The sequence below is a fragment of the Dicentrarchus labrax genome, unplaced genomic scaffold, assembly GCF_905237075.1.
Source record: "Dicentrarchus labrax unplaced genomic scaffold, dlabrax2021, whole genome shotgun sequence".
NCBI classification, from domain to species: domain Eukaryota; kingdom Metazoa; phylum Chordata; class Actinopteri; family Moronidae; genus Dicentrarchus; species Dicentrarchus labrax.
In genome coordinates, this window is record NW_026136702.1 from 26,239,026 (window position 1) to 26,267,020 (window position 27,995).

Here is a 27,995-nt window from a genome sequence, read left to right on the forward strand (position 1 = left end):
CTGGGCTGTCGCTGTCACTTGAACGGGTGGTTTCTATGGTAACGGACACCACAAAGACTACAAGCAGAGTGAAGATACCTAACGTTAGACAATGTCTCACCGAGGGTTTATCAGCCGTCTCTCTAAGGAGGAGCAGGACTTCTGCGACATTCAAAATGCAGCTGCAGAATTTTACCGGGTCAACAGAATCCCCGAGGAAGTGGAGAGAGCTCTGAACGAGCTCTTCTTCCACCGGCCCGAGGACATTCACGGTTACCTGGTAGGAGTTCGTTTCCCTGCTGTAAGCTAACGTTAGCTAGCTAACAGATGAGTGCACAGCTAGCTAAACACAGTTAACAGTTTGGAGACTTAAAGCTCACGTGGTGTTTCCCTGCTGTCTGGGGCTACCTTCAAGTGCTTCAACAATACTCCCAACTAACGTTACCTAACGTTAAATGTGTATGAACCCCCAAATAAAAGAAATCAGCGTGAGTGAGTGAACGTTACTGAGTGAGAGAGTGAGTGAGTGAGAAATTATTATCTCTATTTTCCTTCTTAGTTAACGTTACTGACAGACATTTTCCAGCCTACCTCAACCTGCAAAACTAGCTTAATTAGCTAACTGCTAGCTCACACCACTGGTTGCCAACCTTTTCTCCCTTTTGAGTAAACTAAGTGACATATTTTCTGTATATTTCATATCATATTCAATGCAGAACAATAACAGTAGAGAACAACTGTTAAACTGTACAATGAATCCAAGCACAATAACTGCAGGAAGAGTTTTTCAACCTTTAAAAGAACTGTTTCATTTAGTTTTCGTCCCAGAAATGAACAAAATGCTGAAATATAGGATAGCTGTATATTTTTCTCATACACCCTTTAGAATCAAGAAGGCATTACGACACCCCATGTCCTAGTGGACCTAGGGACCCCATGTTGGGAACCAGTGGCTTCCACCTTCCACTGACGAGGGGTGTCGTCTCCTCTTCTTATATCTTATCACACTTGTCTGACACAAAGAAGATAGCTTGGAAAGAGGTGAGCAGAAAAAGGGGGAAAGCTAAGCAGAGAAGACAGAAGTAAACAGAATTGAAACATAAAAGTCTAAAGTCTAATGGACCTTGTTCACAGCAGTCATTTTGACATGAAACAGTAGGGTAAGCACGTGTTACTATTGATACTAATTGACCCATCTTCAAAATGTGGTTGTCTTTTCAACATAGATTAGCCGTACCGGAAAGGAGGAAGTTGACAAGGTTCTGACCGAGGCATGCTCAACTGTTATTGGAGCAGAGAGTAAAAAGAGGCGGGACTTAGAAAGGGTCGATTGAAGGACCAGATTGCAACCATTGCAACCTTCCAAGAAAAAAAATATGACCTATGAATATTATATTCCATTTCTGACAATAGAGCCTCCTAAATGTTACACAGTGGACCTTTAAGGTCCATTTAGTTCAGCAGAGCCTTTCCAGGGAGCCAATAGCAGTACCATGGACTCTGTTTGACCTGAAAGGAATGGAACTTTAATGAGTGTCACCTGTGTTTAGCCTACTATTTCATGTGACAAAATGGCTGCTGTGGAAAAGGTCCATTAGAGATATATACATATTTAAAGAGCATTTTACTTCACAAAAAATAAAACAGCCTAAATAGCGATTTATTAAACATCTGGCGGGCCACATCAAACCTTATGGAGGGCCAGCTTTGGGCTTTTGGGCTTTAGAAGATTTTATAAATGATTTCACACACGTATCTGGAGTTTTTAGCTTTGTAATAAACATTTCCAGTATGAAATATTTTAATAGTTTGGAATTTTGGATCAAGATAATAACATTATATTTATCCTTAGTATTACCTTTTTTTCTTCATTTTTGAGGAAAGGGCATTCAGTTTGTCAAACTTTTTTCGGTGGCTGTTAGCTTCAAATGCAACACAGATCACCCCAATGGAAGCTCATAGTGCTTTGGGGTGGTTGTCATGGAAACAGTAATTAATAGTGAAAAGCTTTTTTTCCTAGCAAAATTCTTCAGGAACTATGTGTCCACGTGACATTGGTTGTGTATTAAATATTTCTCAGGGAAAATTGTTAAATTAAAAACTATGGAAAGTGGAAAACTATTTTGTAGGCTTCTATTTTCACCTTGTAACATTTTAGTGAATTAATTGGCTTTGTGGGGACTAGAGGTTAGAATTTATTGAATTTATTTATTGAAAACAAGAAATATTGAACATGTTTTGGTCAGTCTACATAATCCAACATATAACATTTCTGTGTTGCTTCTTTTGTAATTAAATTGCAGCCACCACACTAAATGTGTGTGTGTGTGTGTGTGTGTGTGTGTGTGTGTGTGTGTGTGTGTGGGAATGAGAGCCGGATTGTAAAGTGCAATATAAATGCAGATTTTGTGAGAAGTAGGGCTGCACGATATGGTAAAATCTATTGTGGTTATTTTGACAGATATGTGATTGCGATATGATTTTTTATTTTTGCATTACAAATTCAATTTTCACAAAAACCTGATTAAAATCATGTGTTAATGTGAATTTTTGGTGTCTGGCGGTTTGTACCAAACAAACATGTTTTCCTAAGACCCAGAGAACGAGATTTGTAGACCAGGGCATCTCTGCAGCACTTGTGCTTGTAGTACAGTACCACATTTTATCTTCATCAAATGTTGCAGCTCTTGCAATTTGTATCTTGCTTCTGCAATTTGCATATTAGACATGGCGATATTGCAATTTTGATAATATTTCGATACATTTTGCCCTAGTGAGAAGGTTCATTTTTGTGTACAAGTTGGTTTTAATGACCAAGAACAAGAGATACTTTAAGGCAGAACACTGGCAGAATTTGTGTGTGGTCTCTCAACGAGGTTCAAAATGTCTGAAAAATATTGTCATTGTAATTTAATTGCATTACAAGAGAATTCAATAAAAAGATTCTAGGTTTTAGACATTTTTTGTTGTTTGGTCCAGAGTTTATACTGTGTGTATTAACATCCTTGGTGGTAGAAGTACATTGTCCCTGAATGTAACAGTAACAAGTATTTTTGCTATGGAAAATGTCCAGCAGTATAAAACAAATCTCTGTTTGATAGATCTAAATTACTCTTTAAATTGTAGTTGTTAATTGCTTGCTAATCAAGGGCATGAGTTCTGACACTGGCTCAATGGCTGAAAGAATCACATACATTGAAATGTAAAAAGAATGCAGGAGAACATTTTTTTTTAACCATAAACTTTAAACATTCACTTTAGGCAAATTACTTTACAAACCTCTCTGCACCACCAAGGATCAGCAGACTGAAGGGAAGGGAGGTTTATGATGCAAGAGGACAACCATCCATCCAGACAGAGGTCTTCTGCATCGTCTGCAACAAGGAAAAGGTAAAATTCATGAGTCCCATTTGACCTTTTTGGCTATAGACTGTGGTGGCAATTTGTTTAAAAAAGTATGCAAAGTATGATCTTGTCTTTCTGTAAGGTTTTATTCAAGTCATCCATGAATGGTCTCAACGCAACCGTCACACACTCTCGTATGTGAAAGTCCGAAAGAGCCTCGATTGGCAGAAGCAGTATGGTTTTATCCCTGTTGGAGCACACAGTTACACATTCCTGAGTTCTGGGACAGTAAACAGACAGATAGTGTGGTGAGATGATCATGTCCTTGGCCTCTTAGTGAAGTCTCAACATCCCACTGTTTACTTGGACATAGAGTGTAGTTAGAAACAGGGCTAAAGGTTGTATGCATATAATAGCCTCTTTAACAGTTGTGTATGGTTTTACAATGACCAGGTCAAAGGTTGTATAGGTTCTTAAAAATTGCCATTACATTCCTCCCTTTGAGCATTTTTATGCTCACTAAGTATTTTTTAAGAACTAAACAAACAGTCAAAACATCCATGGATGATAGGAAAAAATCAATCAAGAGTTTTTTATCATCATCAAATAGCAGTGATTTTGGTTATGTATGATACATTTATGTGATATAATCATGAGTGATTTTACAAAGATAGGAAAAATAGGGAATATAAATAAGAAAAAATCAGATTATTCACTTCATTCAAATCTTAACCAATGTAATCTATTCTAAAGATGTGGAGATTCTTGCGGGAATTTGCACATACTAGCAAAGATTTAACCACAGTGATAATTAGAGCTTTAGTGTAAGGGATTATACAACATCTCAAAATATTAAACATTACCAAGATAGTAATCAAAGGTCTTAACACTTTTACCAGTGTATTTTAAAATTCGCCTGTGGTCAGTCAGGCACATATGCTCCATCCTTCTGGAGCCCGACATTCCTTACTTTCTTCTTCATGCAGGAAGTCATTATGGTGAGAAACATCATTAGTCATGTTATCTGAAATGTTCTTGAGGATCTGGGTTCCATCGCTGATCCCTCGTAGGTGACACAGAGCTTCACTCTGCACGTCACTTTGTTGGAGCTTGGCATGCTACTGGTGGAGGAGGGCGCTCTTTCACCCCTCGTTCGTTGGACTGGTTTCTTTGCTTGATGCAGCTGTCTTCTCAGATACACTGTGTCAGGTTTGGTTGGACTACCAGAGATGCTCGTAGCACCTCCCTTTTTGCCCTATTCTTTGGCTTTCCTGATTTTGATGCATGTTTGATGTTGATCTCGTTTCTGGGAGTCTGCAGTGGCTGCTATGGATCCAAGTTGCTCTCTCAGGGACCTTTTAAATCACTTCTTAAAACCCATTTTTATAGACTTACCTTTATGTGATGTGGTCCTTTTATGTTTATTTTTACTCCAACCGTCGTTGAGTTCTGTTCTACTTATTTTATTTATTCCATTTCTCTTATTTCGCCTACTTTATTTTATTCCATCTCTATTATTTCACCTACTTTATTAATCTGTATCATTACCTCTGTTATTTCAACTATTTCATACAATTTATTTTATTGTCCTTTGTAATTGTAAATTGTATTCTTGCTGTGTTCTGCCAAAGCACTTTGTAAACCATGTTTTTAAAAGTGCTATACAAATAAAGTTCTCCTTCTTCTTCTTCTTCTTCTTCTTCTTCTTATTATTATTCTTATTATTATTACTGCTGTTTCCATTGTGAGGAGTAACTTCATCACGATCCCATCGCCTGGTGTTGGTCGTTTAGTTTTTCTCAGCAGCTTTTGGTATGGCTTCTTTCAGCTGCTTGTGGATATAAGCACAGGGGACATGTTTGCACAATAACACAGCATTTCATTTTACCATTGGCCGGTGTCAGGGAGTTTACTTTTAAACAGGACCAATCCCAGTGTTTAGTGGTCTCCTAAATAGGATTTCAAATGGGCGGAGACCACTTCTGTTCCTTACTCTGGCCCTTGTGTGCATTAAAACAATTAGTAGTGCTTTTTGTCCGCGTCAAACCTGTTCCTATGCAACATTTTACAAATTTGTTTTCTAATCAGAATCAGGATCAGAATCAGAAATACTTTAATATAAATTATTTAATGTGCCATTTTCTCTTTTTTTGTTGTTAGGCATGATGCATGTCTCATGCCTACACTTTTCAGTGCTGAACTTATGAGACTTATGAAAGATTATCCCTTGATTTAAAACATTTTTTCCTTGATTTAGCGTCTTTGCAACCGCTGTTGCATCTTAAAAACATATCAACAATGATGAGACAATATTTCTTTCCCCCACTAGGTGTTAGTTCAATGAAATCAGTTTGTTAGACATACACAAATAACACAACTTTGGCAAAATGGGAGAAATTGGAGAACCTGTGTAAAACTATATTTCTGTATTTCCCTCACCATACCCCCTTTTGACACTTGGTCCTTCCCATGTGTCAACCTATGATAGTAGGGAAATAGATATTTTGGTAAATGGCACTTGCCACACTTTGTAAGTGAATGAAAGCTTTCTTCTCTGGAGTTCCTCTGTTGCCTGCAATTCCTGCAAATTAACTATAGGTGTTTATGGTGAGTTAGTCAAAGCAATACATTGGCATGTTCAGATAGCAATTTGTTTGGGTTACAACTCGTTCATGCAGCTGTCACCTGGAGCTTGGAGAAAAGTACCTCGTTAGAGTTAATAACAATTTCATATTTTAACTTTGGTGATAGTATCTTATTACATTGCTGTTGGAAAATGATAATTTTTCTTCAAGTAGAATCATTGACACTTCATGACACTTCAAGGCTTAAGACATTCCTCTTTGATAAAGCTTATAGTTAGGGCTGGATCAGGTGAGTCCTGAACCATCCCTTAGTTATGCTGCTATAGGCCTAGACTATCGGGGGATTTCCCATGGTGCACTGAGCTCCTCTCTTCCTCTCTCTTTCTGCACTCATTCATGTTCCATTAATGCATGTTACTAACTTCACTTCTTCCCCGGAGTTCTTGTGCTTTCTCGTCTCGCAGGTTCACATGGATCCTGGTGGAGCCTCCTGCCATGGTCCTGCTAGATTGCCATTGCCAATACTGTTGTTGCTGTGCACCTGTCTGTCTGTCTGTCTCTTGCTCTCTCTCTCTCTCTGTCTCTCTCTCGCTCTCTCTCTCTCTCTCTCTCTCTCTCTCTCTCTCTCTCTCACCCCAACTGGTCGAGACAGACGACCACCCACCTAGAGCCGGAGGATCTGTCCTCGGTTTCTGCCTTTTAACAGGCAGTTTTTCCTTGCCCTTGTCGCCAAGTGCTTGCTCATGGTGGTACTGTTGGGTCTCTGTAAATAATGTTATAAAGAGTTCGGTCTAGACCTACTCTATTTGAAAAGTGTCCTGAGATAACTTCTGTTATGAATTGGCGCTATACAAATAAAATTGAATTGAATTGAATTGAAAAAATTCATGTGTAACCAGTAAAGTCAGGTCAGTGTAACCAAAAATGTCACGTAATGCTATCACAGCCTTTTATCTTTGTCTTTGTCGTCCTCCATGGTCCTGGATTAGTCCTGAAGTCAACTAACCCCTGTTTGTCTACAGTCTGTGTGAATGTCTTGTTACAGTCTGGTAGACCTATGTCAGAGGAGCTTTAAGTCAACAAAAGCTTTCCCAGCTTTCGGTGTCCATTGAATTTTGCCTTTTGCAGCGAGGCCTTTCCCATCATGCACTGATGCCAATGGTGCCTCAGTTTCAGCGCAATGTGGGATCCACTGTCTGCAGTAGGATGTCAAAAACTCTTTACCTGTTTCTTTGTCTCAGGCCGTGGAATGGTCTGAATTAATTCAATTTGTTTGGTTGAGAGGGTTTTGCCCTCTGCTGTGATCACATGACCCAGAAAGATGACCTTTTCAGAGACAAGCTCCAGTTTAGATTAGCTAGCTGTATGGCATATTAGATTGAGTGATTCAAAATATTTCTTTAATGCTGCGTTAAAGATTGCATAAATGGTTAAACTGTAAACATCTTGCCTTTGAAGGAGAATGCTAACCACTACTGACGGCAGGGTCGACTGGGATGCTGAATAAATGCATTAGCCAAATCAGCAACAACAAAAAAACATTTACTCTCATATTTAATTTTAGAGAAGAATGTGTGTGGTTTTAGAACATTTGGTGCACATGTGTGGATTGCAGTATTTACTGCTTCCAAATCCTAAACAAATATCCACTCCTTTGGCTGGCCAGCATCTTTGATCTTTATGACAGGAAACATTTGAGATCAAACAGGAGATTTTTTAAATACATGGAACAATCACTCCAGCTTTTAGGAGAGATTCAAAAATACTTTAAGGTTTAAAGCCTTCAACTGTTTCCTTTTTTTTTTTAAGGATATTGATTTGGACAAGTCCTGTATAAGGATTATTTGGTGTTATTACAACAGCCACTGTGCCTTTAATTAGACCTACATCATAATTGTTTTTGTGCCCACAAGCATGATGGTACCTGACTTAGTTCAGGAATTTCAGAGACGTCTTTGACGTCATGACATAGTTTATAATCAATTGTTACCAGATTTGTTATTTGAAGTTCTATGTCTGGAATGAGCTCAACTGTTTCTGTTTTCTTTCGTGTTCACAACGGCAAAAATCTTTTATGGTATACCTTCAGTTTGTTTGTAAAAAATCAACATTGGGATCTGATGTCTTTCCACACCCAGTAGCTTCATTGCATTTTCTGGTCCAATACCTGAAGTTCTTCCACCTGTGATGCTTAGATTTGGCCATGGTCATGATCTGAGTTTGGTTCCTGAAACAGAGTTTGACAACGTGGATTTTCCACAATCACTGAGACAGCACATCGATTATTCATTATTAACTTTGAGTGTGTTATATCTTGGCTCTTTCTTAGCCATTGGTCCTCACACTCTCTTTGTGCTCTGAGAGAGATATGTGACCTGCAGTGTAGGTTTTGTGACATCATGATATGAGTGTGTCTGTGTCTGGGTGTGTGTGTGTGTGTGTGTGTGTGTGTGTGTGTGTGTGTGTCTGTGAAGGGAGTTCTGACCTGATAAGCATACGCTAATACTAACATGGTTGTTTTGAAAACTCTCAGAAAACTATTTGAAAACTATTCCCTGTGGAATGGAAATCAGAATAATGCCTAATAGAAACATCTAGTGTCTCCCTAGCTGATTAAAACAGTGTTTATACAGTAGAAATTAATGCTTTAAGTTTTTCTCAATTTCATCACTACATGACAGTTATTTATGCTTAGTTATTTATTTTTTGCTGCATTGATCGTATGTTCTGGCATTATTTCATATGCTTTGTGCATGTATTTAGCATAAATCTCTAAGTAATCAATTTTCTGTTTTGACTCATAACGTATAATGCCATGGGAAATCAGTTTCTGTAAGCCTAGCTTTTGTCTTGCATATGAATGTATCTGTGTCAGTGCTCTCGCGTGTCTGATATGTTGGTGGATCTCTCGTCTCAGTCCTTGCGTCCGAACCAGATGGGTCCTTCACTGTCCCCGGCCCGACCGCTAGTAAATCGGCTGGTGTCTCCTGGCCCCAACCTCTTCTGCCACGTCCTCAGCCTTGTCCGTATCCCGTAGATTGTCCAGTTGTAATTTGAAGGTTTCCATAGTCCCAAGTCACACAGTTACGTTTCACCATGTCACTGATTTCTGGCTAAATGCCTTGGATGAAACTGTCTCTCCAGTGGGCTTCACAGGGGGATATGGGATTGTTCCCCCCTATAGCCTCTGATCCCGAAGTCCAGTGTGTGTTTTGTGGACCTGTGTGAGTGTGGCTAGATATTCTGCCACAGTCTGTGTTGAGTGTCTTTGCGCCTGAATCCTGGATGGATTCTGTTGGTGGCGTCCGTTGTTGTTGAGGCTGCTGTGGCTGCTCGTGGTGCCGGCTGGTCTTCTCATAGTGCCGGCTGCTGTGTTCCGGGTGGAGTGTGAGTCCAGATCAGGATCTAGTTTGAGGCACTGAGATGTAGAGATGTTTAGTGATTCTTTAACAGTTGCGTATGGTTTTACAATGACCAGGTCAAAGGTTGTATAGGTTCTTAAAAATTGCCATTACAAGACACAACCTTTTCTCGTAAAATTCTGCATTAACTGTTGTAATGATGTGTCTTTCTAAACTCTGACTGTGGCTAACAGTTGCTAATGTGTCAGACTTTGGCTGTTTACTTCAGCGTATGCATTAAGCGTAAGGTTGAACAAACAAAGGTCTAACAAAGGAGATGTAATTCATTATTGATGTGCTGATGGTTGGAAATGACAGTGAGGGGCCTCTTCAAACGTGCAGCAGGCTGTAATGTGAAGAGGCAGCTGGAGGCAAGAAGATAGCAATCAGAAAACAGACCATGACCCTTGACCCTTGACATTTCAGCTTTTACAGTATCACAACAGCCAGAAAGATGAGATGTGACACCATGAACTACGGTCTTGGTGAGGTCACTGAGGGCACCTATAGGCCTATAACCAATAGGCGTGCATCAGTGCTTTTGCTCAGTAGTATTTGTTAATGCTACAACTAATGCCAGTTCCCTAGTGTCAAAGATAGATTTTTTTCTAAATAGCATATGCATTGTATAGTGTATTCAAATGTGAATAAATAAGAGTTAAGGAACTGTTAAATTTTGTGATTTTGGCCTATTTTCTTTCCATAGCGTCTTTTTTCAGAGTAATGGAACGAAAACACCCAAAATACACATTAGGTGTTTATTTTACTGCATTTAGTATGTCTGCATCTGTAGATTTCACCGAAACATAGCATTAAATAATGCCTAATTTACATATTTAAAAATTAAATAAAATAATTAAATAAAAAAGTAATCAACTAAATCCCACCTTTCCTTTCATTGTAAACTGTCAAAGACAAACATTTATCTACCAATTATCCTGTCTAAAAGAGAAGTTACATGCAGAATCCAATGGCAGTCAATCTGGTACAACCCAGAGCAATCAGATGTGCTGTCTTTATCATTTCTTTTCAACAAAGAATCAAGGTTTTTATCAAGTAAACTGGACACAGCTGCGCCAGCCATTGTTAGTCTTCAGAATGAACAGTAATGTGTAATGACAGGAAAAAGCAGTGCAAGTGGTCTGTGAGAAGAAGGGGGTGAAGAGAGATGGATGCTGTGGATGAGAGGAGATGAGGCCGACCTATTAACTCATGTCCTCCCCCTCCAACCACGCTGCTGCGGGTCAGCTGGAGGTGACTGTGTCAGTAGTGCACCAGCAGAAGTGATTCAGCTTATTACAGTCTGAGGTCCAGGCTTATATTGGCAGCGTATGTGAAAATATTGCTAATTCTGAAACACTTCAGCACAAAGTTAAAAACTGGACAATGAGTGTGTGTGTGGAGGTTGAGGAGGACCTGCTGCGTGTCAGCTGTGTCATTCATACTGTAACAATTTTATGGCAAATAGCTTGTTGATATCCTCTGAATAACTTTTCCCCTCTGGGTGTTCAGAGCATGTCCTCAGCTGCCGTCTCCAGCCAGAGTGCTATGAGTCAGGAGAGGGCTGACCATGTGATGACTGGTGTTCAGTGGATCAATGAACCTCTGAACAACATGCTGAAGATCCAAAACCCCTGTGACCAATCAGAAGTCGACCATATACTCAGGTAGTGTTCAAATGTGTTTCCATTTACTGTACCATCTACTTATCCATCTCTAAAGTGGAAATCAGAAATTCATTCATTCATTCATTCCCCTAAATTCAAATACTTAGCCACTAGAACTGATAGACTTTTTAAATTAATCTTTAATCAATAATCTGTAACTCATATTCGTAATACTATAAGGCGAACAAACAAACAAATAAATAAGTAGTCCCATTTTTGTGCATTAGGATACAGTGGGGTCACATGTAGTTTGATGTGTGTTGACCTCCTGGGATGGGGTCATTCAGAGGTTAATGCTTTGCACTATTGTCACAGCCTATCATATCATCACGATGCACTGAGCTCCTCTTATTGGTTCTTTTGCATTATGTCTCATGACCCACTAGAAAGGCGTAATGAGTAACTATGCATCAATATGGCTTAGGGGTTGGGGTTTGGGTAGACTAAACAATGCTATATTTATATCACACTGCTTGTTTTGCAGTACATTCAAAGTTGGAACTACAAGCAGTGGAAATATCTGAGGGATTAGTATATCACATTTACATTAGTTGTAGGGCAGTACATTGGCGCTGACTTGGGTCAAACATTTGGGAGCAGAAAATGTAGAACATTTGATGAGTTATGCAATGATGTAGTCATCAGAAATGTAAATGGTCTATCTTCTCTGCGTGCATTCATCCTTTTGATGGACAAGTGAATAAACAAGGTAAACAGATGCCGTAATAGCAGAAGTAACATAGATGTTAACAGTTCATCAGACATATGTCATATGATCTGAAAAATCTGCAGAGAAGTCTAGAAATATGAGCCTAGAGAAGTCTGCCATTTTGAAATGTAAAATGTGTAGGAACCGTGTCCTCAATACACACGGTAGTTGTTACTACACATTTGTTCCTCTACCCACGATTAATATGATTGCATATGTTTCCTTTCCACATCTGCGGCTCCAAACCGTAGTTGGGAGACCTCTGATTTTGGCTATTGTAATTTACTTTAACCTGGCTCATTGGTGATAACTGGCTTTTCACAGTTTAGACCAAAGAATGCAGGAAGATGCCAAAATAACGTTGAATGAACAGGGACTTTTTATTTCTGTTCCGCAAACACAATACGTGGCCTTTCAATGACTATCATGCCGCTACATGAGCTTATCAAAACACTTTACAGCTTACTAAAGTGACTACCCCTAATAGCATAAAGCATTTTCTAAGCCTGCAGCAACGTGCTGGTACTTCTCTGAGAAGTGAGACCCACAACATACCTGCTAGACTATGTCACATACATACACAGGTCAGAGACTGAGACAGAAAATCCTTGTCTGCGCACACATTGTGTAATGTGTAGCTGTGTTAGTAAAAGAAACTGATTGTTCTAAATCTCATATATACAACCTTTAGGAGGGGTGGACCTGAGACCATCAGTAAATATTGTCTGTGTTTTAGCTCATTGGATCCCAACCTTGGGTCGGGGCCCCCACTAGGGGGCGCCAAAGTTTCATAGGGGGTCGCAAGGTCTTCTTTTCTGCCTAGAAAAATAAATGAAATATTTATTTATTTTTAAAGTTTTGATTATTATTTAAGATCTAAACTTAAAACTAAAAGACCTGAGCACAAACTATATTCACAGAGCCTTCATTCTCTGATAAACAGTCTGGTCCTGCATTAGAAAAGTATGCAGTATAAACAACCAAGGTGCTAGAACAATGGCCAAGTATTGTTGAGAAGAAAACAGTGAATTTGTAAAAAAATAAGCCTACAATACAGACATTGAATAGTAGAAAAAGTTCCTAAAAAAACTAACTTCCTATAGTTATTGTGTTCACTGTTTGGGTTCATTGTACAGTTTATCAGTTGTTCTCTACTGTTATTGTTATTGTTATTGTTATTGTTATTGTAATGTAATATGAATATGTCACTGAGTCAGTTCACCCAATGATAGAAAAGGATTCCATTAAATAAAAAGGTTGGAAACTATTGTTGTAGCTGACATACATGAGGTGCCATGGAGCTCAGTACCAATACACTTACACACATTCATTTGGTGTATTATTTATTTTGGCCAATGAAGAACCTTTGTTGAGGTTGTTGTGTTCACAGCAATTTCTTCATGGCCCGGTACCTGGAGGAGAAAGACGCCCGGAACAAGGATGAGGAGAGTCGTTCAACCAGCGAGCCTGAGGCAGTGCTTCCTTCTCCGCCCTCTGCACAGACTAAAGACAAGAAGACTGTCGATAAAGGTAGAATAATGAATAGTCATGCAACAGTACTACTTAAAGTTTGGTATCACAGCTTCTCAATTCTAAAATCTGCAGCAGCAGTGAAATTCTGAACAAGTTTGTATGTTTTACCCAGAAAGAGCTCTTAGAACATACATAGTTTTTCAATTATGATTTATCACATCAGAGGTCAGACGTGAGCTTTCTACCTAGACTCACAAGCCAATTATTCACTCACTCAATAAAGACTGAGGACTTTCTCTCAACTTCTGTTGCTAGACCTGGTTGGAAACAATCCAAAATCTTTAGGGCCATGACATGTGGAAGTCCTGCCCTTTAAACACTGTCATACCATATAACGTTGCTCAGGACAAACCATTTTCAATGTTGTAAAAAGCTCTCTCTATGTTACAGAGTCATTTGCTATATCTGTAGTTTGTTTCACTGTGGAAGGAGAATAGGGGGAGAGCATTGTTTCAGGTAAGGCATGTCCTTGAAGTAAGAGGCATATGTTTGTTTGCGACTTTTGTCACGGCTGTTCAAGCAACCACTTTGCATTTAGAAATCCCCAGAAAATCAGTAGGCACTGGTAGGCTACTTTCTACCATACCAAATACATCACCTGCGTTGCTTTAAACTCTAGAATTAATGAAGTAAAGTTTGAGCATGAATAGTAACTCAAACACGGTTTAAATATATACAGTATTTTCACTGTTCAAAAGTATTTTTCTGTAGTATTATATGTTGATGGCTTGAGCTGAAATGATGAATAGATTGCCTTTAAGACCTAAAACCATTGTCTTCTACCCTCACTTTCATTGATATTATCACTAATGCCAGGTTGCAAGAGAAAAATGCATTTTGTGCCTCAGATGCCTGAATTGCTGTAACATTAATCCACTGAATCTGGCTTCCACTGTAAAAGCACTTTCTAATTGGTGTTTTTGTCATCTGATCTAAGATCCAAAGGGTCAAAAACCAACAGTAAATGTGTCTTGCTACATGTCACCCAATCACAGTATGTGTCTGTTATGTGTTTTTACTCACATTTGGACAACTGTGGAGTTCTATGGCACAGAGGAATAAACTCTATTTGGCTGTATTAGGCTACACAGAAAAAACTACTTACATTTGGTTTTGATTGGGATTTCCTGATATATAGTATAACATATAAAAATGCATATCCTTTTAAGGTCCAGTGTGTAACATTTAGGAGGATCTATTGTCAGACATTAAATATATTATTCATAGGTATGTTTTCATTAGTGTATAATCACCTGAAAATAAGAATTGTTGCGTTTCGTTACCTTAGAATGAGCTCTTTTTATCTACTGATCTCCTCTTCTCCAGAGTCTGCCATGTTGAACAGCCCTGTTTTTATAGTAACCCATAACAGTAAACAGCAGTAAATAGGCCCTTCTTTCTCCTACATGCTTGGAAGGCGAGTATTCAGTTGGTTGCAATCTGCAAGTTCACCACTAGGTGTCACTAAATCCTACACATTGGTCCCTAAAGATGTAAAACAAACTAAACTGCTTACTAAACATGGCAGTGTTACAAAGTGTTAGTGTGAGTGGTGAGGACATTTTGATTTCCATGACCCTGCCAACAAATGAATTATTTATGTCATTAAAACGCTGAGACTAAGATATAATTTACATACATATGCACGACCACAACAGGCGCAAAGAGTCTTTCATTTTTGACCAATGTTATTAGGCAGCTATCCCTTCATTATTAGACAACTTTCCACTCATCATTTCACATCATTCCACTCATTGTGCACAGTAAGAGTAAAAGTAAAAGTAGGGCTTTTGTGATTCGGGGTCTTATGTTCAGTTTCATGCACTGCTTTTAGAAAATCAAAGCCCTTGTTTACAAAGAGACCGCTGAAACAGGTTGCTAGTTTTGTCTCTAGTAGTTTTTTAAGGTTACTTAATCTACAGTATACAGGTGCAGTGGTCAACTCAAAGCAAATAGGATCTTGCTTCTAATCTGTCGGCTGGCTGGGTTCATCTTGTGTTGAGTCTGCAGTCTCCTCCAGGGGCTGTGTGGTTGGGTAGGGTAGGCACTTAACCCTAATCCTAACCACAATCCAAAGACATGCAGGTTAGGTAAATTGGCGATTATAAATTGCTTCTGAGTGTGAATGGCTATGTGCCTCTGTGTCTGTGCCTCTGATCTGGGGCCATTTGTCCTAGCCAAAAATGCCCAAAATGTGCATCTATCTAACTCCTTCAGTCACATGAATGTCTGTGTCTTTTTTGCTTACATCACAGGCAAAAAGACCAACACTGCAGACAAGCCATTTCCTCCAGCAGAGCCACCAGAACCAGTTCTTCCTGGGAGCTTGGCCATTGGTTCAGTGTCTCTGGCTGTGGCCAAAAGTGGGGCACAAATACAGGATATCCCTCTCTACAAATACATAGCAGCTCTGAAGACAAGAGAGGTTAGACCACACAAGCACAAACACCTAGATCCAAACAAAAACTACACCGGGAGCAGCATGTAATGATGTCTTAAACAATTTAATTCAGGCTCCAACACAGTTTCACATCCCCGTCTCCTTGGTAACTTTGCTGAGCTGTGGGAAGAATTCTCCTGGAAAACTGAGTTTACTGGAGGAGGTCATCCTGATCCCCAAAGCAGAACAACCAGTCAGACAAGTACTCAGCAATCTTCAGTCACATCTCTGTGTAGTTGTTACATATTCTGTCTGTCTTTGGTCCACCTCTTCTCAGAGTTGGCTGTTGGTATAGACCTATTCACTATATAAAGTTAGTGATCAAGTTCCTTTGCTTCATTTATTGTTGCTATGATGTGGTATATTATTGGTATGGCACCTTAGTTCTTCCTTATAAATTTTTCACCATAGCAGTTATTAAATGCTCTGAACTATGAACTTCTTCAACAGATCATCACAATGACCCTTGAGTTACAGAAGGAGATGATGAGAATAATAAACACTTCCACAAAAGCCGGGGTGAGGGACATTGCTATTTATTCACTGTTAGAATTGGAACAGTATGTAAAAGGTGGAGGCAGGATTGGAGGCAGGATTGGAGGCTTTTTCTGTTTCCTAAAAGATACACATAATAAAGGTGATTCTATTGGATTTTTCATGGCTAATGTTCAAATTAACTCAGGTATGTAGGCCTGGAGGTATGTCCAAATGCTTATCCTTCATTCAATCCTTCTCCTATTTACCTTTCCCTTCAAGCAGCATTTGTACTGTATATACAGAGTTATCTCCTGCTTTGTTCAATGACCCCTAGCACTTACATTCATAACGTAAACAGTGGAAAGGGTGAGTGGGACACACTCTTCCTCTAATAATCTTGCGATGACAACCATCTCATTCAAACCTATATGAATAAATACTCAGCTGTTGTCATTCACATCAGCGTTGCTACTTTTCAACAGATGTATGCAAAGAGGAGTTATGTGAAGAACATTGTAGGTTAATGTATTTATTACCGTTGTAATATGTGTAAACGCACAATACATATATGTTGTTGACAATGTGAACTGTGTCTTTGCTCCAAGGCCACCCATATAATTCTGAGTGACAATGGAGCGCCGGCTTTGACCTATGAGCGACCCGAGCAGCCTCTGGATCTTATATCAGAAGCCTGCACTAACTTTGGACTGGCACTGGGAACAGAGATACATTTAGCACTAAACTGTGCCGCCCCTGAGCTAATGGACTATGTAAGTATTAGTCGCTGGTGTTATGTGAGCCAAGGTGTTGGGAGTCCTTGTGTAGGAGTGCTTATGTAAATCAATTATATATGCATACAGCTGAATAGGTTAATTCACATGTATAGTGTTGGCACAGTTGATAGAGACAACAAACATTTTCCTTCTTCTCTTCGTCTCAGTCTAAAGGAAAGTATGAAGTTGCAACAGGAGTTCTGAAGTCTCCGGATGAATTAGTAGATATGTACCAGAGCCTCATCAGTAAATACCCAGCAGTGGTGGCCTTAATTGATCCATTTAGAAGAGAGGTAAGTTCAAAACATTATCATTCTTTTCTTGACATGTTGTGTAATTGTCATGTATATAGACAATATAATATTATATAAAAAAATAAAAATAAATAAAAAAATGTATAATTCTGGTAAATTCCTAAAAGGTATATTTAAATACCAAGATAACTTTTTAATGTTAGAGAATAAGGATAGTAAATGGACCTGTACTTGTATAGCACCTTTCTAGTCTTCCGACCACTCAAAGCGCTTTTACACTACATGCCACATTCACACACATTGGCAAAGTCCATCAAACAGAAACTAACTCATTCATACACATTCACACACTGATGCACAGCATCGGGAGCAATTTGGGGTTCAGTATCTCGCTCAAGGATACTTCGACATGTGGCAGGAGAAGCCGAGGATCGAACCAACAACCTTCCAATTAGTGGACGACCCGCTCTTCCTCTGAGCCACAGCCATCATGGTGTTATTTAATATTTTTCTTTTTACAAATCCCATGAAAAGAGCAAAACCAAAACTACGTCAATGCGCTTCTCTCGACATTTAAGTTATTAATCATAAGAGTGGTAACTCTAGAATATTTGATTATAGCTGTATAAATGTATACAATTATCACAAAATTATGACAAATATGCTGTCTTCTTTGGAATAATTTGATAATGGTCTGTAGGGACCGAACATTGAAGAGAATGTTTCTGCTCACAATGTTGTAATACCAGTTGAACCCCATTATAGACAGCTGAAACCTAAAAACTAGCTTGTAACCAGGAGTTAAACGTGGGGTAAGCGATTCTAGGTCATTCTAATCCAATACACTTTTTTCTAATTCAGAGAAGATCTTCTCAAGGTCTACAAATCGTACAGGATTTGTGTATCAGGAAACGTTAAATAACATGCCCAAGGACATCCAGCTTACTTAATAGTTTGCCAAGATATGCTGTTGTAGTGATGTTAGCTACGTACACTAGCAGGAGTGTTGTGAGTCCTCTCTGCATGTTAGCTTTAGTCACAGTTTGCTAACCAAGCTCCAGGATTTGAAGCCAAATTGACATAGTGGCCACACCCTGTAAGTACGGCAATGGTGTCCATTACTTAATACATACAGGCCCAAAAATATTTGTACCCATAAGCTTGCATTGTGACAGAAGTGGCTGTAAGTTGGTTGAATTTTCACAACTCCTGCATTCAGATTTTGTATCTTTCGGTCTGAAAACATTTGGAAAGTCTAGAAGAGCTACACTATTAAATCATTTTATCCCAATTCAAGTTAGCGGAGGGCTTAACTGGAAGCTAGCGGGTCAGCCGGCGGAAGTTGCTTGGGCCTTACAATAATAAGCAGAAAGTTCGGTTTAAATCAAACCTTTTTGGCTTCATGTGCCATGAACATCTTCCATAGGAATGAATGGAAACCTGCCTCCAATGCTGTATCCAGGTCTTTATTAATACATCCATTTTGCAAACCCACAATATAGCTAACAGCAGTTACATCAGTCACTGTGTTGTTGTTGGCACTATATCATGGTATTTGTCATGGTATTGGATTTTCTCCAGAAATTGCTTTTCCCACTAACATTGTGCTAACCTGTTGACAGGCTGAAATGTGACAGGTTTGTTTCAGGGCATTTGTGGCCATAGTTACAGATGTGGACTAATCCTTCTTCATGGAGTACACCCCTGGTTTATTGTAAAAAATAAAAAAAATAAACTTTCAAACTTTTATGAATTCCGCTCATTACAAGTAAGGCTCTGTGTAGAACTACTGAATCACCAATAGTTATTTGGCCTGGGTGGTAATTCTTCTGGGTGTACTCTTGTTGATGTGTTTGTTTATAAAGTTGTCTTAGATGTATGTGTTTATGTATGACTGCTCAAATGTGTATCCTTATTTTTGTGTATGTGTGCACTCTGTAAGGATGTAGACCAATGGGAGAAGCTGAGCAGTGTGATTGGAGACTCATGTTCGCTGCTCTCTGATATCACCTACAAGTCAAAGGCCCCACCCTTACCAGGAGTCAGAGGCCACATCTTAAAACACATCTGTGAAACAACAGTCAGTGATTTGATCCGAATCACATCAGAGCACCAAGGTAAAGGATGATGACAACATAGGCCTAAACTGTAACACGTCAACACCCCTCTGCTGTCAGTTAAAGCTGCAGTAGGTAATTTTTATAAAATTATTTTTTGTCATATTTGCTGAAACTTTCACTATATTCTGACAGTGGAACATGAGCATGCTTGGATGATAAAATAAACACACCATAATCTAACCTAGTAAATGCCTTGCCTCATTTGTAATATATTCATAACTACATTAAATTAGCCATAAAATTAATGGATTAATTAAAGCAGTGGTTCCTCACTACGGGTGGCCAAAGCTTCAAGGGGAGTAAGAAAACTTAAAAAATATACACAGTAGGCCTGTATCTCTGCATTTGGTACAGTTCTGTGAAGAAAAGTAAATGTAAGGTAAATTATTTTCAGTTTAGATTATAATTTAAGGTATAAACTTATATAAACTGGTATATACTGAAGACCTGAACACAAGCTATATTCACAGAGCCTTCACTCTCTGATAAACAGCCTCATTCTGCAAAAAAAGTTATAAAAAAGAACTAAGAGCTAATAGAACAAAGAGAAGAAAAACATTTATTTGTCAAAAATAAGCCTAATAAGTATGTATGATTATTAAAAATGATTTAAAAAAAAAAAGAATTGTATAAAAAGTTCCCTAAACACAAAATAATCTGATCAAAATGTACCCAGATCTCTTGTTTTAAACAAACGGCTGTTACTGAGTTCAGCACTGTATAATGTTGCTGTATATTCCAAACACTCATATGTTCGAATGAATTGACCATTTACAGCAAATAGCTGTACTGTTAGATTTGGTGGAAGAGGCACTGCTGTTTGAGGGAGTTCTCAAAGAATCCTGGCAACAAGGATTTTGTTGAAATGTGAACAATGAAAATGTAGGTAATCAGGAGGTGGGGGGTAACATTGACAAGTGTCATGTTCTGATTGGACATTACTAGTCACCTGGGAACCAAACCCCTGATGGTGACACATGAATGAAGCAGCTGTTAACATACTGAACTGTAACTTCATTGCCTGAACTATATCCTACTTCCTTCTGTGAAAAATTGCTTCTATGATGGATTGCTATCAATGCTAATTATGTGTCTTTGTGTGTCTCTTCACCTGTTGACCTGCCAGGGACAGTGTTAATGGGAACAACATGCAGCGAGCCCTGCAGTAATGACTCTTTGTCAGATATAGTAAGTTCCCTCTTTTTTCCAGCTTTATGTCATTTGTGTGATCAGGGAATAGTTCTGCATCTCTTCACCACAGTGGGTTTGTTCAACAGCCAGCAGCAGCCATCTGCAGTAATGATGTGTTGTGTGCTCTGAGAGTCACAAACCTTCCACCCACAGTTTTTCCTGCAGGTCCAAGAGCAAGTGTTGTAGTGATATCAGAAAAAGTTTAACCATTATTGTGTGCTTTCCCCACAACAAAATGGCATCAACACATTGATCTCCAATGCACTCCACTAATTAATTTAATATGACATTATTTTAACCAAGATGCCAAAAATTAACTAGTTCTAGCTCCTCAATGTGAGCAGCTGATGCTTTTGAATGATGCAAGGAAATACCAGTAATCAGAGTTCATTATATCATCATTTCATATTCAAACAATTTTAGCAATGCTTCTATTCATTGGATGAGCTTAACACAGAAACCTCCACATTTCTGAGTGATATACCATTATTTTACTGCAATGGGTTCTGAAAAAACACTAATGTTAACATCAACACTAAGTACTGTTCCCTCCCATTCCATGACATGTTTCAAATAAGCTTGCATTTATCTCAAAAGCCAAAACAAACTCACCCACAGGTGGATTTAAAGTTTTGTCTTAATTAGATACTTGTGGCCTCTCCTGCTGCCATACAGTGGACTGAATGTAAGTGGTTAATGAACCTTTACTTGTATAGCGCCTTTCTAGTCTTCCGACCACTCAGCGCTTTTACACTACGTGCCACATTCACCCTTTCACACACATTCACTCAGTGATGGCAAAGTCCATCAAACAGAAACTAACTCATTCATACACATTCACACACTGATTCACAGCATCAGGAGCAATTTGGGGTTCAGTATCTTGCTCAAGGATATTACGACATGTGGCAGGAGGATCGAACCAACAAGCTTCCGATTAGTGGACGACCGCTCTGCCTCTGAGCCACAGCCGGCCAATGTATGTGTGTCCAATCCATGAGATGGAACTAAATTTCAGCTTGTTACTCTCCCTTTTACTTGATGAAACTGCTCTCACAGATGTATGTGGTCCCAAACATGCTGGCCATAAGAGTGCAAATTTCCTAAGGATGGGAAAGCAGGACTTGGGTAGTAGTCTCTAAAATTAAATTCCCCTTTCACCACTATGCTTGAAAGAAGGGGTCTGACTGTATTTCGCTCAGTTCAAGCTGCAACTCTGGGGGTTGTTCACTGACAGCAGCAGGGAGGGGGTTAGTCAATAACACAATTTGTGGCTGCATGGAATAAAAAATCTTGAAAGTAGTCCTTGAACTGCTGCTGCTGTGTTTCATTGTTGAGAAATGTTTTTCTCGCATTGGGGGACATCTTAACACATTTCTTCAGAGGCACGAAAGTGTTCCAGATTTGGATGGTCGGATAAAAGGTCTTCTTTGGACAGGGTTAGCTTAAGCTGAAATGCGTTCATGTGTGCAAAGAGATCCAACAGTTTGGCCTCTTCCCTGTATCTGCATGTTCAGGTGATTAAAATGCAAGTTAATATCTGAGGGCATGTCAAGAGAAAATCTGTATCCAACTTAACTGCAGTAACACGCTAAGAACACTGGGATTTCAGTGCACAGCAAAAAAAAAAACTCTCCAAGCCCTTCCCACATCTCATCCTTCTGATCTCAGTGTGCATTAGTAAATCCCCATAAGCAGCGTTCACTTCATCTAAAAAGGCCTCAAACGTCCTATGATTGAAAAACGTGATTGGTAACCTTGGTCACTAAATCCATGACATGACTGAAGTTCATTGTCCATTTACAGTCCATATATTAAAGGACCAATTTGTATGATTTAATGGCATCTAGTGCATCTTGATTGCAACTGACTAAATACCCCCTTGCCTTACCCTCCCCTTCCAACCATGTCAGCCAAACTCACAAAAGGCAAAAGGCAGTGTTTGGTCGTTCAGGGCTACTGTAGAAACATGGCAGTTCAACATGGTTCAACAGTTCCGTAGAAGTGGACCCAGTCCCTTTGTGGATAAAAACTGCTGATTCTAAGGTAACAAAAACATAACGATTCTTATATTCGGGTGATTATACACTAATGAAAACATAGTTATGAATATTGTATTCCATATCTGACAACAGATCCTCCTAAATGTTACACACTGGAGTTTTAAATAGTTAGCTAGTGATAACATTACTCACCTGATATGTGATGCAATGCAGTATTGGACATTCAGTGCCGCCCTGGTGGAGTGGCCCAGTGTGTCTTCCTTGCATTGATGATGCACCATGGATAACAACAGCTTACAGCTTGTCAAAGATCATGCTCACTTACAGCACTTCTAACTGTTGAAAACATCCTTGCCCTGTGTAGCAAAGACACCAATTTCAATAACTCCTTATGCACTTGAAATAAACTGCCAATGGCTCCTGTGTGAATGAAAACTGGTTAATAAGCATGACTGCAAGTACTTCCCTCGTCATGATCTTTAAATGTCAAAAATTCTTTGCGTCACTGTGCAGCAGGATAGTGAGACAGTTTCAAAGTCCTTAGCCGTGTTATCATCTCCGAAAGCTTTAGCCATTTCCACTGCACATTGCTTCAATGTTTCACCATCTGCCAAGGGCTTCTTTGCTTAAGTAAGCTCAAGAGAAACAGCACGATGTCTCGAGAGAGGACGCCTGTGTAGTCATGGCTTTCGTAAAAAGGCTCTGCTATTGGTGTATTTTTCCTTCGAGGTCAGTGCCTTGCAGCTCCGATGTACGTATTTGTCTTTGTGCGTGGTGTTGTATCATCCATCTTGCCTGGAAGTCATACCCATGGTCCACTCATGTCACATTTGCAGAAGATGCCTGGTGAATCCATCAACATATAAAAGATGGACATTGCGTATTAATATCCCATACACAGCCGCTGCCATCTTGCACTGGTGACATCATTTGGAGCCAGAGTCTGTGCCGTAGTGTTGGTGTTGTTGTATTGAGGCCCTGCCCATACACCTGGCCAACTCAACTGTGAGCAGGACTCAGCTGTCAATCATGATGCGAGACCCCATTTTTCAATCTTCAAATTACCAATTATATCCAGATTTATTAGAAAAATTAACACTTGAACATATATCTGCATGATAAAAACTAAATGACAGAAACCATCTTTGGGGAAAATGTATTTGACGTTTACTTTGATTTATTAGCTTGTCCCATCTGCTAACATAGAGGCAGCAGACTTAATGACCTATACTGCAGTCAGCCACCAGGGGGCGAATGTGCAAGCAGTTACTTGGGTACAGGCTTAGTTTATATGTATAATTACAATTGGGATATGGTTCAAATGTGGTCAAATGGTTAACTTGCTTCCAACACCTGTAAAACCAACAATTGATTGATATTTGGCTCAAGGGCCGCAGTGAGTGAGTGCCCGTCCCTGACCTTCTCTATACCCATTATCAAGCAATAGGACTATGTCAACTTTTGATGTGTATGTGTTATTTGACTTTCTTTAGATTATCGATTAGATATCGAGAAAATAATATACAGATGCAACCATAGTTACCAGCAATGTATATTTTGTAACACTCAATAATGAGGGAACAAATCATATACTTAAGTAGTATTTAATTAATGCATGACTCATGATGATTTAATGCATTCTTAATGCAGGATATACCATGAATTGCTCACCACTAACAAATTATTAAGTCACTGTGACTATCTATCATACTATCATATGTGATTAGTTCACACTGAATAGATCAGCAGTTAAAGAATGTTCATTCATACATTAATTGGTATGAGACCAAATTAGCAGGATTCCAGTTACATATTTTTTATTTCTATGAGAATAAACCCAATGGTATTTTTGTAATAAGACTTTTGTTCCACCCACTATGTTGTAAATACCATTAGGTCTATGGTCAAAGAAATATTTATTCCAATAAGAGAGGGCATGAATGCAAGGTTCTTTTTTTAATATCTAATTGGCCACATATCAATTCATGTATGAAACAATTAAGGTTACTATTCATAAAAAGTCATAGTGACTTGATCATTTGTTAGTGGCGAGCAACAGGAATTCTTAACAATAATAAACTTTATTTATATAGCACCTTTCAAAATTGGGTTTACAAAGTGCTTTACAGGGTAAAACAACAAAAACAACAGTAATCAAACATTTTATAGAATAAGCAATAAACACTGTAAAACAATAAAAAAGATAAAGCGACAGTGACTAAAAGGTAGCCTGGGCTATTCATTTAAGTTTTATGGTATGTTTTTATTAGTGTATAATTACCTGATTATAGGAATCATTCAGACATTTTATCTACAGACACAGCAGGTTGTCTTCTGTGGAGAACTGGCATGTTTCTACCATAGCTGAGAACAGACAAACCAAACACTGGCTGTAGATTGGGCCTTTTGCGCTTTTCATGAGTTTCGTGGCCACCGTAGTTTCTCCTACACATTTCACAGCCGTTCTCATTCAGAGGTTATCAAATACAGACGCAAGCATTGTTCAGTTAGTTGTAATCTGAAACTTCACTGCTAGATGCCACTAAATCCTATACACTGGTCCTTTAAATCATCATGAGTCATGCATTAGTTTAGCACATGATTTGTACCCTTCTTATAAAGTCTTACTATAAATTCCTACATACATATAACACCATGGAGCCCCAGCTTTAACATTTAGCTACCGTCATTTCCACACATCCCCATCACACCACTGTCCCCTCCACCTGTAGGTCAGAATTCTCAACTGTGTTATTCCTCCTACCTGCCTTCAGTTACAATACAATACAACAAACTCATCAGTGAAACCCCCAGAGACACTGTCCTGGTTTCTGTCTCCCTCCCCTTGGTGGCATCACACACCTTTTATGCTCTTCTCCTCCCTCAGGCTGTGGGTCTGGGCCTGGACTATGTCAAACTGGGAGGTCTGAACGGTGCTGAGAGGATGACTAAATACAACCGGCTGATTTCTATAGAGGAAGAACTGGCCCAACAGGGAATCCTGGGTAGGTTTTTTTATACTCCTTGCTTGTCTTTTTTTTTTTAGGATGGAGAAAAAGGAGGGCAGACAAAGCCAGAGAGAGAGAGAGAGAGAGAGAGAGAGGTAGCAATGCCTAGGCTTGAGAACAGATCTCTCTCCCCCTGTGTTGGATGTGAAAGGAAACCGTGTGTGAGGAATCATACAAATGTGTATTTGTGTGTGTGTGAGTGGAAGAATGAAAACCCCTCCCTTGGATCTGTTAATTGGCTGCCTAATTACACACAGGGACAAATACTTTCCCATCCATCATTTCTAAAAAAAGCAGGCAGGGACACTGGAGGGTTAATGACAGATGAGTACATGTCTGTGCGTAATCAATTCCCATCATAAAAAGTTTATTTAATATGTTTATTGGTATTTAATGTTTGTGTTGATCCTGCACACAGAGTGCACTGATGTGGAGTGAAAGGCTCAGTGTGCTTTAGCTGCAGCAGCAGAAACATCATTTCAGTCCAGTTATCCGAGGCATCTGTGGACCAGCTTTTGTCCGTTCACTTTATTTCATTATTTTGTCTCATCCACAGTCTCCAAGGAGAAGCACCCCCCTCCACTGTTCAGTGAAAAACCACAGGAGCAGTCCACTACTGCAGAGAGTACTCGGCCTGAGCTCACAGCTTCTGGTTCTAGCAAGAAAATATGACAAATCTGTGTCATATTTCATTTCATCTGTGTCAGGTTGGGATATTACCTGCTGAGTTAATTCTACACAAAGTGCATTAATCTAATGTTACCATCCTATCTTAGTCAAACAGTGTGGTACAAAATCAGTATGAGTCTATTAAGAGAGAGGCTAAGTGGGTAAACATGACCCTCAATAAAACAGTTTCTAAAGCCCTCAAACATCTTGTTGCCACTTCAGGTATATACAAGCCATATTATCAGGCCCTGTACGCTGTGCCTCCTTTCAGGTCAGACTCAATCATCTCTAAACATAGCAGCCCTCATGAGTCATGCGTACACAGCAACACACAAGCCTTCAGAGTTCACTACAATGGAAACAGGCCAGATCCACTGGTGGAGGTCATTATTTCATGTGAACATAGTGTTTTTTATGAGTAATGGAGTAATGTTTGCATGTTTTAGTCAAGTGTTTTTTAAGATAAATATTCAGTTTCTAACATTGTAGCTGTTAGAAACTGAATATCTGTGTTCTTGTCAAGGTAGAAAAACACCAAATACATTATCCCACTTGCAAGAGTGTAACCACGGTGTAGACACTACTTTTTGTGCATTTCCCACAATTGTATGATATTATGTATGTGCACATTTAGAACATAGTTTGGAGGATTATATTGAGATTCAATTCACATTTAAAGGAATTGTCTGTGATTCCCCGAGGTAATAGCTGCCCCTCCACTTTAAACTACTGACGAACACACCTATCGATTAGAATTATACATTTTCCATTGGGGAAAAATGACATGTCACTACTGGCTTTTTGAAAATTAAGTAACTAAGAGAGTCATAAAGCTGCCAACACTCAACGAAGGTATTGGCTGCAACCAAGTCAAAGGAGTCACACACTTAATGTTTTTCTTAAAATAAATAAAAAATAAATAGGAAATCACTCAAAGCAGGACATATTTAACATAGTTCAGTACTGACGGGGACATGTCAGCCTGAAAGAATTTGTGGTTACAGCCTAGCCTACTTGTATATTTTTAACATTAACCAATGTGTAGGCCCAGGACCTCCTTTGGTGTCAAAAGGTTAGAAAAGTCCTCTGAAACAGCATCTAGGGGCGTTTTCACACCTTAAACTCCGGACCAAGGTCCGGACCAGCATTGCGTGTGTCTGACATTGGCGTGTTGTCATTTTGGCGGGTAGTCTTTTCCGTATGAATGAAAATGAATGAACAAATGAATGAGCAAATCCCGATTGCGTTATTATGGTATTATTACCAGCAGCAACAACTGCAAGCACAATACTCGGGAGAAATGTACGTTCTCGTAGTGCAAAATACGTACCCTCTCTCTTTCATCTGCTCAGAAAATGTTTTGTAAATGTAAAATGAGTGTTTTCTAACTGACTTTTAATGTTTTCATCTGACCAAATTGAAATTAAACATATAATCTCTTCCTCTCCCCACGTACTTCCACGACTCATTTTTGCTTGTTCTGGCTGGGGTTTTCTTCCGTTTTTTTCTTCTTCTATGGTACGTATGCCTAAATTCCGGAACGAGACCACCTCTTTAGTTCGGACCAAATTTTGTTTTTTTGATCCGGACCGTGGTCCGTGGCACCTTTCTCACCTACAATTTTGGTTCGGACCAAATGTGGTATGTGTGAAAACGCCCTAGATCAGTGATTTCAACATTCCCAACCTTTAAAACTAAGCTTTGTCTACTTGGGACTGTCACCATATCAGATTTTCACTATGTGAATGCCGTGACATTATAGACTATTTGACAGAAATACAAATAATAATTCCATCAGCCATGTTTAACATTTATTGTGTGTTTTTTTGTGTGTTTTTTTT

At 39.1% G+C, this 27,995-nt stretch overlaps 1 protein-coding gene across 2 annotated transcripts; it reads left to right on the forward strand.

Moving 5' to 3' along the window:
- eno4 (enolase 4) lies at positions 1–27,609 on the forward strand. Of its 2 annotated transcripts, none has more exons than XM_051423771.1 (13): positions 1–259; positions 3,241–3,369; positions 10,823–10,977; positions 13,077–13,216; positions 15,475–15,644; positions 15,733–15,861; positions 16,110–16,178; positions 16,742–16,906; positions 17,077–17,202; positions 19,106–19,280; positions 20,416–20,471; positions 25,365–25,482; positions 26,042–27,609. In XM_051423771.1, the coding sequence occupies exons 1-13, from the start codon at positions 92–94 to the stop codon at positions 26,155–26,157; spliced, it is 1,716 nt and encodes a 571-aa protein (XP_051279731.1). In that variant the 5' UTR covers positions 1–91; the 3' UTR covers positions 26,158–27,609. The 2 variants fall into 2 exon arrangements, with proteins under 2 accessions (XP_051279731.1, XP_051279721.1); XM_051423761.1 differs by having other exon boundaries at positions 2–259; positions 20,410–20,471.
- The last annotated feature ends 386 nt before the right edge of the window (positions 27,610–27,995 follow it).